At 43.6% G+C, this 12,573-nt stretch overlaps 1 protein-coding gene across 19 annotated transcripts in view; it reads right to left on the reverse strand.

The window, feature by feature from the left end:
* The window catches only part of PPIP5K1 (diphosphoinositol pentakisphosphate kinase 1), a 149,781-nt gene that overhangs the window by 57,066 nt on the left and 80,142 nt on the right, over nt 1-12,573 (reverse strand). For 12 of the 19 annotated variants that reach the window (XR_003852305.1, XM_029574303.1, XM_029574310.1 and 9 more), the window contains 7 exons: nt 10,451-10,674; nt 9,314-9,441; nt 7,933-8,047; nt 5,752-5,859; nt 4,127-4,243; nt 3,535-3,699; nt 2,161-2,310 (listed from right to left, as the gene is read on the reverse strand). Coding sequence is in view for 18 of the 19 variants with exons in the window: in XM_029574303.1 (XP_029430163.1) it covers nt 2,161-2,310; nt 3,535-3,699; nt 4,127-4,243; nt 5,752-5,859; nt 7,933-8,047; nt 9,314-9,441; nt 10,451-10,674 (1,007 nt within the window). In the remaining variant the exon portion in view is untranslated. The remainder of the gene's footprint in view (nt 1-2,160; nt 2,311-3,534; nt 3,700-4,126; nt 4,244-5,751; nt 5,860-7,932; nt 8,048-9,313; nt 9,442-10,450; nt 10,675-12,573) is intronic. The other 7 variants (XM_029574314.1, XM_029574313.1, XM_029574309.1 and 4 more) reach the window with 1 other exon arrangement.

Below are 12,573 nucleotides of genomic sequence, written 5' to 3' on the forward strand. Positions count from 1 at the left end.
GTCTATCTCTTTTGGATTTATGGTGTATAATCATCAAGGTAGAAGTATCTCCAGTTCCCTAACTCTGTTGAGTAAGATTACCCAGGACACTGATGTTAAGCTTCAAGAAAACGATGTACAAAGGGCTAATGTTGAGAGCTCTGTTGGTGGTCTTAGATCTCAGATTATTTCCTTACAAGCTGTTAATGCTACGTAGGTTAGGGATAGTTTGATTCGACATGGTCGTTTTGCAGGACTTGATAATCAATTAAGAGGGAAAAATCTGCGCTTTCTTAATATTCCTGAATTAAGATTTTTATCTGCTTTTGAGTTATTTAAAGAAACATTTGGTGGAGATTTTGGGGATTTCTGAGGTTTCTATACCTCTACTCTCAAACATTTATTATATACCCAAATGTAGAAGGGACAAGTGGATTTTATTTCACAAGAAAACCCTGCTTTGACAGACTTTCTTGAATCCTCGATCGACGATGTTCCAGCAAGAGCTACCCTACTGGTTTCCTTTCATTTAAGAGCAGGATAAAGATATGGCTTTCCAGAGATACTTCAGGAATGAAGAATGCTTCTTCTGTGGACAGAAAATCCAGCTATTCCCAGATGTGTCTAGGGAAACCCCATGATGTGGAAAGTTATTCCTTCAATTGAAGAATGATGCGATTTCTATAGGAGCACTCTTCTTCTTAAAGTTTCCATGTAAATGTGTAATAACATTTCAGAATAATAGATAAGTATTTACAGATCCTCTCCACCTGGAAAACTCTTTGAAAGACCAGCAACAGGAGAGTTGATGTTATTTGCTTATTTTTGTGCAGACTGATAGTATTAATTTTCTTTTCTTCTAAGTTATCTTTCTTATGATGTGTCCCATATATTCCCCTATTATTATGGGGACTTGAATCGCTGATTTCTTGTAATGTGGTCCAAATGAACCCGTGAATTTTCCTCTGAGTGTCGCTTTGCATATATGATTTGTTAATTTGATAGATCAATAAAGTATGAATTACAAAAAAAATAAACATGATCACATTCAAAAAGAAAACAGAAATCATCGTACCTGATCAGACAAACCCGTCAGATTCTCATCCGCATCTCATGTAAAGTCCGTCACCAAGACCTAAGATGCAGCTCTTCCTGCTTAGAGAAAGAGCAGAGCTCCAGGATCCCTCCTATCAGGTTTTCAGCTAAAGGTTCAACTCCATGGAAAGAGAGCGAGAGAGGGAATCGCAGTGGAAGGCAGAACACTTGGCAATGAAGGTGGAGAGAGGCTTTCAGAACCGCAAAGCAGAAAGCGAACCCCTGTTATGTGCGTGCTGCGCTGATAAAAGGAAGCAACCTGCAAACAGATCCAGGTATTGCTGTACTTACACAGAAAAGGAAGCGTGAAGCGGACAGCCAGGAGAGGGAGGAAGGACGCCAGCTGCCCGTTGTCACATGTCACTGTGTCTAGCAGAGCGTGCCCTGGTTTATTTCTAGAGTACCAATGGCAAAAATTACAAAGCAAGAGATAACAGAAGGCACCTTTACTGCTTCTGAACATCCCAGTGCTCGTCAATGTTTCTGTATCTCTTCCTGATCACACTGTCCGCTCAAATAGAAAGGAGGAGGACAACTATTCACACATGGAATTCTAGGCCCTCATTCATGTATGTTGTCCTACCAGTAAAACCCAAGACTAGCATGTGGCTTCAATTAGAGCGCCAAGCTTTTATAGCAATGGTACTCCAGTACAAAACAAGGAATTACCAGTCACTAAATAAAGCTGGTCCTTGTTGCTCTCGAGGCTCATTAGTAGTTTAAAATTAGTCAGACTTATTAAGACTGAGCCAAGCAGTTCAAAAAGTGCATGTTGAAATGGTCTCATCTACAGATTATACTGGAAGCAGAGACCCTGACCCAGCTGAATGCTGGAAACTCAATGCAGTGACTCTCTCTTTCAATAAGCGACCCAAACTCAAGAGAAAAAGAGAATCTCAGAAATCTGAAATATCTATTTTTATAGCTCTAGACATTTAGCTGTGTGCCCAGTTTCAAAGCTGTGAGGGTTTCCAGCACACGAGACACAGAGAAAATGAACTGAAGGGAACAAGAAAGGGAGGTGAGTGTTAGGGGAGCATCGTTTCCAAGGAGAAACCCGAGCAACTGAACGAAAAAGAAAGACACCTGTCGCCATGATGCCAGGTTAGTGATGGACATAGCCCGGGGCTGAAGAGCGATGGAGGACGGGGACTGATGGGGGTCTCCTGATCTTCGCCGCCGCCGTCCCTTTTGGGACGTGAATTCGATATTCCCTGTACACTGGATGTTCATCACCTGTAAGCAAACCCAGGAACAGAGAGCAGAACCCTGTTACAGCCTCTGGTAAAACCATGAGACCAGCACGTGATACAGAACCCAGCGCTGACTGCCCAATGCACCGCACATGGTACGCACGCTTTCTGTTCACCCGTGCCACCTGATTCCTTGCTACATTCCCACAGCAAATAATTTAGTTGTTCATACTTCTACCACATTTATTGCATGTGGAACTATTTTGCTCTTCGGATCACTTCTTACGTACCCCACTCTTTTGCAGGCTCTATGAAAAGATCCTCCTTTTCTCCTTTTTATGTTTCTAGCAGATCAACCCCCACTCGTCCATTTAAGCTATAACAAGTTCAATGCTGCACCCTTCAGCAAGGCTTCCCAAACCTGTGCTGGGGACCCCCACATCCAGTTGGGTTTTCAGGATCTGCACAATGAATATGCATGAGACACATTTGCATCCCGTGGTGACTCGGTACATGCACATTTACTTCATGCATATTCATTATGGAGACCCTGAAAACCTGCCGAGCAGGTCCGAGAAGCCCTTTTCTATGTAGATTACGCCTATTTCTTTGTCTGTATAGCGCGTCCACTCCTGTCCTCTTTCCAAGAGCTGAAGCATATGACTTCTCTGAGACGCTCTCTGTTTGACCACTCCGTTTCAGGGATTCCTATATCAAATGTCATCCTTTCCCAGGCGAGACTGCTCTTTCCGTGGTCACTGGACCAAAGAGACGTTTCCATGTCACGCCCTCGGGTTATCTTTTTACTCATCCTTCATCCTTAGAACAGCTTTGGACTACCCTGGTCACCTCACTCAGGTGAGAAATCACATTATTTCTCCCCATCTGCTGATTAAGTATAAATGGTGATCGCATATCAGTTAGGTGGGAATAAAATCATGGGTTACGAAACCACGACATCTTTACACTGTTCTGCCCTACACTGGGTCTCCCCTTCATCCTTAATTTTTCAATACATTAGCCAAGAAGCAAAGGGACAGTTTACTGAGTAGGTGCTCTATGATGCAAGCTTTTAGCATGACCTTCTCTCTCTCTGCCATTAAACATAGTCTGCCATTGAAATGTGGAAGCATCTGCCAATTTTTAAATCAGGTAAGGATATTTTCAGAGAGTTGCTCACTGCTCAGTGAAATGGAAGCATCGCATATTCTAAGGCAGGGAATTTGCTTGAATGGTTCAGATTCTGTCCCCATTTCCCCTGCATTACCTCCATGGACCCAGTCTTCCTGGCACGGGTCAGTGGGGACTTTCGTTGAAAGTTGATGGGTTCAGAGGGCAGAGGTGACATCAGTAAAGCTCTGTCCACCTCATCAGTCCCCTTCACCTTGGAAAGATCTTCTAGACTGCCCTGGTTTGGTTTCTTATCTTCATTCTGTATCGATATAAAAATAACAACAACATTTCCAAGAAATGCTGTAAATACACTGAAACCTCTGGTGGTAGGATGAGAGAAGAAGGGAAAAAAAAAATCACAGAACAGAAAGCACGAGAGAAAGGAAAAAGAAATACAAATTGACCGAGAAGGAAACTGGCAAGGGGGGAGTGAAGGTTCTGGCACACAATGTTTCCCAACCCAGTCCTGGAGGCGAATCCGACCAGCCGGGTTTTCTAGACGGCCACAATGGATATGAATACTAATGGGATTTGCATACACTAGATTTCCGATGTATGCAAATATCTGCCATGCATATTAATTCAACTATCTCAAAAACCAGAATGGTTAGGTGTGCCTCCAGGACAGGCTCACCTCGGCAAATGGAGGGCAGAATACAAAACCTGGACAAAAGGGGAGGACTCACCTCGGCTGATGCAGGTCGAAATCCAAATCCCATGGGGGCATTCTCATCGTCCTCACAGCCCTTCACTCCAGGACTGAAATGCAGCTCCACGTGAAAGCGCTCTTCCGAAGAAGGATCCTGAAACCACACCTTAGTTTCAACTTTACTGCCTGTACCGTTCGCTAGCCACTGTATTCAGACCCTGTATATAGGACGTTTTAACTCCTTTGCAATCTGAAAGCTCAAACACTGTACCTAAGGTCAGAGCTAAAGGGGTCATTTTGTAACAGCTTGCATTAAAAAGTCAGCAAATCCACAAGCAAGCTACTCCAATTTTCAAAGCAAACTTGCGCGCCTAAGTTAGATTTGAAAATTAGCCCATCAGAATTATCCAAACACAATACACCTTGCTGTTATGTGTGCGGAAAATTTCAGGGAAATTTACGTGCATACTTTTGAAAATCCGGAAGGACGAGCCCTTCCCAACCCTGCCCCCGGGAACATGCATGCCTAAGGTTTACCTGCGTATCGGGCAGGCAATTTTATAGCATGCCATTTCCGCAGGCAAAGCACTGTTTTACCCATAGAAAAGCCTTCACAAAAAGAAGAGGTGTTTTGGGGGGTGGAGTCTGCATTTATGTGCATGCTTTTGATTTTAAAAAGTGTGCCCATAAATTCCCAAGCACCAAGTCATGTGTTGCAAAGAGCAAGTGAGTTTCTGCGTGCACTTTCACATCTTTTTCCAAGCAAACTCACGGGCATAAGTTTGCTTTGAAAATTCGTGCAACTTAACACACATCGCTGCCATGCAAGTTACTTGCAAAGTTACACATTTACCTTCCCAAAGAAGGAGCTAAAAAGATGGCAAATACAAAGAAAAATCAATTGTTGCACGAAATGCAACGTTCATGTCTCAGGTGAACAACAACGTCTTTAAACCGAAACAGTGCTAGGTTCTGTCATCTAAACTGTTGGACTTTAAGATGCATCACATTCGTTTGACCTTTGCAGATTTTTTTTTTAATAGCTTTTACTTAGGGTATTGGAAATATCTCTCACAGGGGGAAAAAAATGTCTTTTTCCTTATGATGGTCTTTTAGAGGTGACTTTATGTTGGAAGTAAGAATCTTATTTCACAATTTGGGATCTGTAAGAAATTAGGCAGAAAAATAAATTCTGTTTTTATTGAAAATCACACATATACTTCAATGTGATGAATTTTCTTCCATTCCAGATAATGGTATTTACATGTCGGGTAAATTTCTCCCATATGGCAACTGCACCACAAATAATGTGTTCTGTGGGTTGTCATTCTTTTACCAAAATATTACCAAAGCGTCTTGTCTACTTCAATTTTCCTTATCCTGAGATGTTTTCATAGTGAAACAAAAATACATAAAAGTTGGAAAATTATATTGGTTTCCCTATAGAACTGTCAGAGAGTACTGTGTTTTCAAAAGGTGTTAAAAAATTATAGCAAACTTCAGGTGGAATTTAAGCAGCAGTTCCTGGCGTATCACCTGCTGGCAGTAACCGTTTGGCCATTGCTCTCAATGGCTCTGAATCTCTCACTTCAGCTCAGTGCAGCAATCCTTTCAGATCTAGACTCAGGGGAAACAAATAGCGAACTCCCTGAGATCCTTTACCTTGTTGTTATCCTCATACAGCATGATCACAATCTGTGTCATATAATTCAGCTCTGAAACGGCACCTAAGTAGTCCATGGCTCTCTTCCACTGCTGGTCCTTGGACTCCTGCCACAGGCATAAAAGACACAGAGGACATACAATAAGAACGTAGCCCACAAGGAAATGGACTTGAGGGTTAGCCTGGTGGTTAGAGCAGCAGGCTGACCCTGCTCGTGCAAGTCACCTCACTCTCCACTGCTTCAGGTACAGACTTAGGCCTATATTTACCAAAGGTTTTTTCCCATTCTGTATCTATGGGAAAAACGCTTAGTAAATGACCCCTTACACTGAAAGCCCTCTGGGGTCAAGGAAATACCTAATGCACCTGAATGTAACTCACACTGGGCAACCAATGAGCAGGCAATGAGCAATATCTAAACAAAAAAATAAGGTTCAAGTTAGCAGAGCTCCAGTACCTCATTGTACTACTTTCTACTTGACAGTCAAGGCTTCAGGATTGATCCACATTGAAACTATAAGGAAAATTGCATTGCAGGCTTTTGAAGCGTCCTCTCAGCGAGGAGGTGCTGGTATATGGCAGAAAAAGACTGTTCAATCTGCCCATCCGTCTAATTAATTTAGCATTATAATTGACATCACTTCCCCTGTATTTATCCCATGCTTTCTTGAATTCAGATACTGTTTTTGTCTCCACCACTTCCACTGGAAGGCTGTTCAATGCATCCACCACCCTCTCTGTAAAGGAAGACTTCCTAATATTACTCCTGACCTTTCAACCTCGTATGTATCCCATCTGACCCCATCGCCTTATCTACTTTAAGTTTAGATAGTTCCTCATGAACACACTGTTCTGAAAATCGACTGAGGTTTACCTCACTTCCAGTCTTATTTGTGTTCGTTGTATGTGGTCCTGCTCCAGGCCCTTCCACAGTGAACACAGAGCAGAAATATTTGTTCAGCAATTTTGCTTTTTCCTCATCAGCCTCTACATATTCCTCACCTCTGAGTCTCCCAGTGCCACTTTTGCACTTCCTTCTTTCACTAACATATCTAAAAATGTCTTGTCCCCCTGTTTTTCTGTATTTGCTATTTTTCTTCTATTTGAATTTTCGCATTCCTTATTATTTTCCCGACTTCTCTTAATTTCTCCAGATACTGTCGCCTGCCCTCCTCTTTCTGCGATCTCTTGTCATTTATGAAATGCTAACCTTTTCTCCCTTACCTTTTCAGCCATACCTGTCTTTTTCCTCTTCCCTTTATTTAAATGCCTAACAAAAAGATTAGTTGCCCTTATGATATCTCCTTTCAGTTTTGTCCACTGCCCTCCTAACTTCCCCTAGATTTTCCCATCCAGCTAATGACTCCTTGAGGTTCTCCCCCATTCTGAGAAAAGTCGGAGGCGTACGAAGGAACAGCACAGAATCTTGCCCACCGTACGGGGACCGATGCCTACTAAATATGGAATTCTGCCTGATTCCGGAATTATTCAGGAGCGACAGAAGGTTCCAAGCATTTCCAAGAGCACTTAATGACCATGGGGAAACGTCATAGGGTTCCAAAGGATTCACACGCTAACGATTGCACTCGTAAACGCGGGAAGACGCAACCGGGTTATCGATAAGAGTTGCCGCGCCTCTCCTAAACACCAAACATGAAATGCAGTTCTGAGCAGTTTATAGATGGCATTTGTCCAGATTACACAGGAAAGGACCTGCAATGCACACTAGACATACTGTACATGCCTAGTGCTCTAACATTACTTATTTAATTTTCACAAAAATACTTATTAGCAAGAAAATTAACATGCAATATCCATGTCCATATCGCCATATCTATATCTATATATATAACGTACCCTAACCTGATGCCTTTTAAAATAATCCTGCACAACAATGCGGTGGAGGTCTGAATTTCCCAATTAAAGATTTTGAAACCAAAAAATTAAGAAGAAGATAAAGATGAAGGAAAGAAAGAGCAGTAATTTGGCAAGTGCATGCAGATGAGAGGAAGACGGAGCTTTAAGGTTACAGGTACAGAAATGTAACATTGCATGAGAAGCTGACGTGACGTCCTCGGCTTCTGCGGAATTGCCACACCCAGGGTGCTACCTTCATTTAGGAAGAAAAGAAAGGGAAGAAGAGAAAAGAAAATTTTTGAAAAAGCGAAGCTGACACTTACATCCAGGAGCCTGCCGTAGCGGAAAATGCTGAGCAGGGAGTGGACGTGACTCTCGCTGGTGAAGTACAGCCTCGTCCTTACGTGCCGCCCTGGGGAAAGGACTCCTCTTGAGTACCTAAAACAGGAAAACCCCCGGCAATGACTGCATCAGAGGCCACCGAATCATTCAGGAAGCCATCACTTTCTCCCTAGCAAAGGAAGGGTCTCTGCATCTGCTGCCCAGAGACTGAAGCCAGGGAAAAGACTGAGCTCCTTGTGATCGACTGGACAGCATTCCTCCGGAAATAAAGCAGCTGCTCTCCCCAAACACAGAGGCCGAGTCGCCAAAAGCCGTGTCCAAAAAAAAAAAAGCTTGGGTGTGCACGCTAAAAGCGCGACCATCAGCCTAGCTGCAAAGCTAACGATATGCGGAGCGGTGCACATGTTAAAAAAAAGGGCCACAATGAAGGGAGCAGAGCTCTGCATTTTTAAATGCCCCACATTTCCTGGTCTGAACCCTCCACCCCCCCCCCACCCCGCAAGCACCATGGCCTGTTCAGGTCCCTGAACCCCAGAAGGTGGCACCCCCTCACCCCAAACAAGGGCTCCCCTCTCTCAGCAAAGCCTCCCCCAGCCCCCTGAGTGCTGGGATGAAGCATGGCCCATAGTCTGGATACCGTCTGTAGGTTTGATCCTCTGTGCTAGGGTCATACAATGGATTTCACAGAGGGGAAAAGCAGTGTTCTCAAGGGGAGGGTAATCTGTCCATCTGTCTATCTGCTGGAGTTCCAAGCTAAAGCAACAGCAGGAGTTTGATGCATCTTGCAGTGCTTAAGAAAAACAGAATCAGTCTGACACATCTTTCCAGCAGCCCTGCACCGTAATTGTATTATAGGTGGGTACAGTCTGACCTTACAGAAGTATAAACATACAGGACAATTATAACGGGGATACAGTGTGTGATATGATGCTAATAGGAACCAGACACCCAAGAGGGGGCAATCTGCCACAATGATAGTATAATGGGAGGATATTACAAATACAAACAGCTTGCCTGTTAGTGTTTATGTACAATATAAGTCAGTGCAGACCTACTATAACGACAATACAGGGAACAGAGTTTACCTAAAACAGTACTGGAGAATGCTGAGGGTTTACAGAGCCCAGCCAAAGGTGCAAATGTCACATGAGGGTCCTTCAAGGGCAATCTGTCTGAAACAGTGCCCACATGCCATGACAGAAATGCAGGGGCAGGGATACAGTCTAAAGCAGCACTGACGTAAGACGAGAGCCTGATGGTGCCTGGAAGCAATGGCGACACGCCACGGCAGCCATGGCAGGGGCTGAGGAGCTGCGTGAGTAAAGTCCAAAAGACCATGCTGATGTAACACAAAGGTCTTACAGCGGGTGGAGCTTGTTTACAGACTCGTCCTCATGAGTCCTCTGCAAGTCCAGCTGGATCTTCCTGATAAGCGGGAGACAGAATCCCACCGCTATCTCCAGCTTCTCCTCCTTATTAATTCCATATTCCTGCATTGGGACGATGGAGGAGAGAGAAAAGAAAGGGGACATGTTTGGCAAAAGCACATCCAAGCAATGACATTTCTGTTTCTACTTCTCGCTGCCTTCCTCCCAACAAAGGGAACCCCGAAGCACTTTACATATATCAGAATAATCCACATTTACACAGCACATCACTCAACACAGGGAGGTCCGTATTCAATGGCATTTAGCCAGATTACGAGGGAGTTATCTGGCTAAATGCTGACTTCTGCATATTTCTGCAAGTTAAGAACATAAGAAAATGTCATACTGGGTCAGACCAAGGGTCCATCAAGCCCGGCATCCTGTTTCCAATAGTGGCCAATCCAGGCCATAAGAACCTGGCAAGTACCCAAAAACTAAATCTATTCCGTGTTACCATTGCTAGTAAGAGCAGTGGCTATTTTCTAAGTCTACTTAATTAATAGCAGGTAATGGACTTCTCCTCCAAGAACTTATCCAAACCTTTTTTAAACACAGCTATACTAACTGCACTAACCACATCCTCTGGCAACAAATTCCAGAGTTTAATTGTGCATTGAGTAAAAAAGAACTTTCTCCGATTAGTTTTAAATGTGCCCCGGCAAATTGGAAACTAGCTAGACAGAAAAGTGGCGCAATCCCTGGAATGCCCCCATTCCTTTCCTTAGCCAACTAACTTTTTAGCTGGATAAAAAGTTAGGCAGCTAAGTGGCAGCCGCTGACTGCAGCTTAGCCAGCCAAATGGTGCAAAAATATCATGCCCACTGTTAGTAACCAATGCACCAGAACCAGTCCCGATGATGGAGAAAGGCAAAGGATTGCACTCAAGATTCTGTTCATCTCAAAAAAAGTCGGGGGTCTTCACCCCATTCTGCAGAAGAAGCACTGAAAATTACCCTCCTTGGCAACGGCAGTTTACAACACTTTTCACTGCCAGGTTGTGGAGACAGGCCTGAGTCTTCTGCAAAGACTGAAAGGACGCGGGGACTGAAAGGGAGACCCAACGCAGGATTACCTGGGGGATTATAATATCTGCCAGTGCTTTGGAAAGCTTGAAGAGCTCATCCGTGCCCTCCAGCTTCAGGGAGCTGTTGTGCTGCAGGTCGTACTTGACACAGTCGTAGATGTCCGGGATCTTGCTGATGTCATAGTGCCCGTTCTTCAAGCGGAAATCCCGCTCCAGCTTGCTCCAGCGCTGCAGCATCAGCTCCAGGGTCTCACTGTGGTACAGCTGCAGGTCTGCGGGAAACAGCCCACAAGCCAAGCTCACCAAGATTCAGATTTAAAGACCAACATGCAGAATTTAGCACCCTAAATACAGAAAGACTTCTCCATCCTAGGCGAGGGTTCTTCCTCCCAGACACTTGTGTAACTGGATAAGATTAAAACCTGAGAGTGATCTCCCGGCTCCCCAAGAAATTGTGGTTTCTCTCAGGCCCTGTACGTTGGAGGGCTTGGGCTCTGCTTAATAAGGAGGCCTCAGCCAGTGAGGAAAAGTCCAGCAGTGGCTCCCGGACTCAGCCCTGGAGACCTTCGACCAGGCCTGATCTGTTGGGCGATCTGCAACGAATGTTAAGGGGATGGTTGCACAGGTCTCATTTGACTTGCACCTTTCGATGTTATCCTAAAATAAATAACAGACCCACTTGAGTGTCTCAAGATCAAGGTTTGGAGCCAGGGAAGAAACCTCCAGCATTTCTGCAGGCACCGTACAAACAGTTATGCCGACACGGCTTCCCAGCTGAGCAAGCCCGAAAGAGATGATTTTGAAGATGACAATCCAGAAATCAAAATAAATACATAAAGAGTTGCTCCTGAAAACACCTGTGCATAGAAAAGCCACAATTGATTAAGCGAAGGTTTGTTTTAGTATTTATGTTTTATTGATTATTAAGTTGTATATGATTTGATTATGTATTGTATCTTCTTACTTTAATGATTGTTCACCGTTATGATGGTTCCACTGAAATGACGGTATAAAAAATAAATAAACCTTAAACCTTAAGGATTCTAGGAATAGCTTGAAATGATTTGTGATCGCTCCAGGGGTGCAGGTAAGACTTGCTGGTCTATTTTAGCCATTTAAATGAAGACGTTACTGCAATGTCATTCAGAATGCAAGTATCAGAGAAAGTATTATTGTAATTATTATGTAGGGTCCTTCATGCCACCCCGGGGATACTGGGACAAAGAGGAATGATCACATAACACCAATACTGATTTCACTACACTGGCTTCCAATCAAATCCCGAATTGAACACAAATCCATGACCATCATACACAAATTACTACACAATGAACATCAAGGTCAAACTGGATTAAACATAACTCCCCAGAATCCCCAAAGAAACTTACGTTCAAACAACACAGGCCTTTTAACAGCCCCCCCCCCCCGCCCCCATCAGAGATGCTCACTTGACAGCAACCAGAGAAAGAGCATTTTCCATCGCCTGCCCTAAAATATGGAACTCCCTCCCAGAAGATTTGAGAACCCAACCTAACCTGAAAACATTCAAAAAGGATCTAAAAACATGGCTGTTTTACAACGTCTACATTGACAATCAAGTATCAAAACATCCAAACACCCAACAGAATTACCAACCGAAACCACGCAAAAACAAGACATAGACCAGCACCAAGCAGACCCGTCTCAGTCAAATATGATTTTTTGTCGGATTTTAAAAATGAATAACTTTCCATTTAACTAATTTCCCCACCCCTGTAACCCTCCTTTTCCCCACTCTTTCCTTTCACACACCCCGCCCCCCCCCCCCGCAGCACCTCCACCCACCTCCCATCCTCCCCCTAAACTTTTCCCTTTCCGTTCCCCTTATCCGCTCATCTTAGAATACAATATGTATCCTGTTATACCCTTAATTCGCATATGTTAAGATACTACCTTTTGAATCTTGTAAACCATTGTGATGGCTTCACCGAATGACAGTATAAAAAAACCTCAATAAATAAATAAATAAATGTCTTCCAGTTTTTTCACCGCTCAGGGTACACTTTAATCATTGGTCCAATATCTCGTCTTTTACTAAATGTTAAAAAGTTTTAAAAAATACAAAAAGCAAAAACTGTTTACATATTGGACCAATGATTAAAGTGTACCCTGAGCGGTGAAAAAACTAGAAG

The sequence above is a fragment of the Rhinatrema bivittatum genome, chromosome 13, assembly GCF_901001135.1.
Source record: "Rhinatrema bivittatum chromosome 13, aRhiBiv1.1, whole genome shotgun sequence".
Classification (NCBI taxonomy): Eukaryota; Metazoa; Chordata; class Amphibia; order Gymnophiona; family Rhinatrematidae; genus Rhinatrema; species Rhinatrema bivittatum.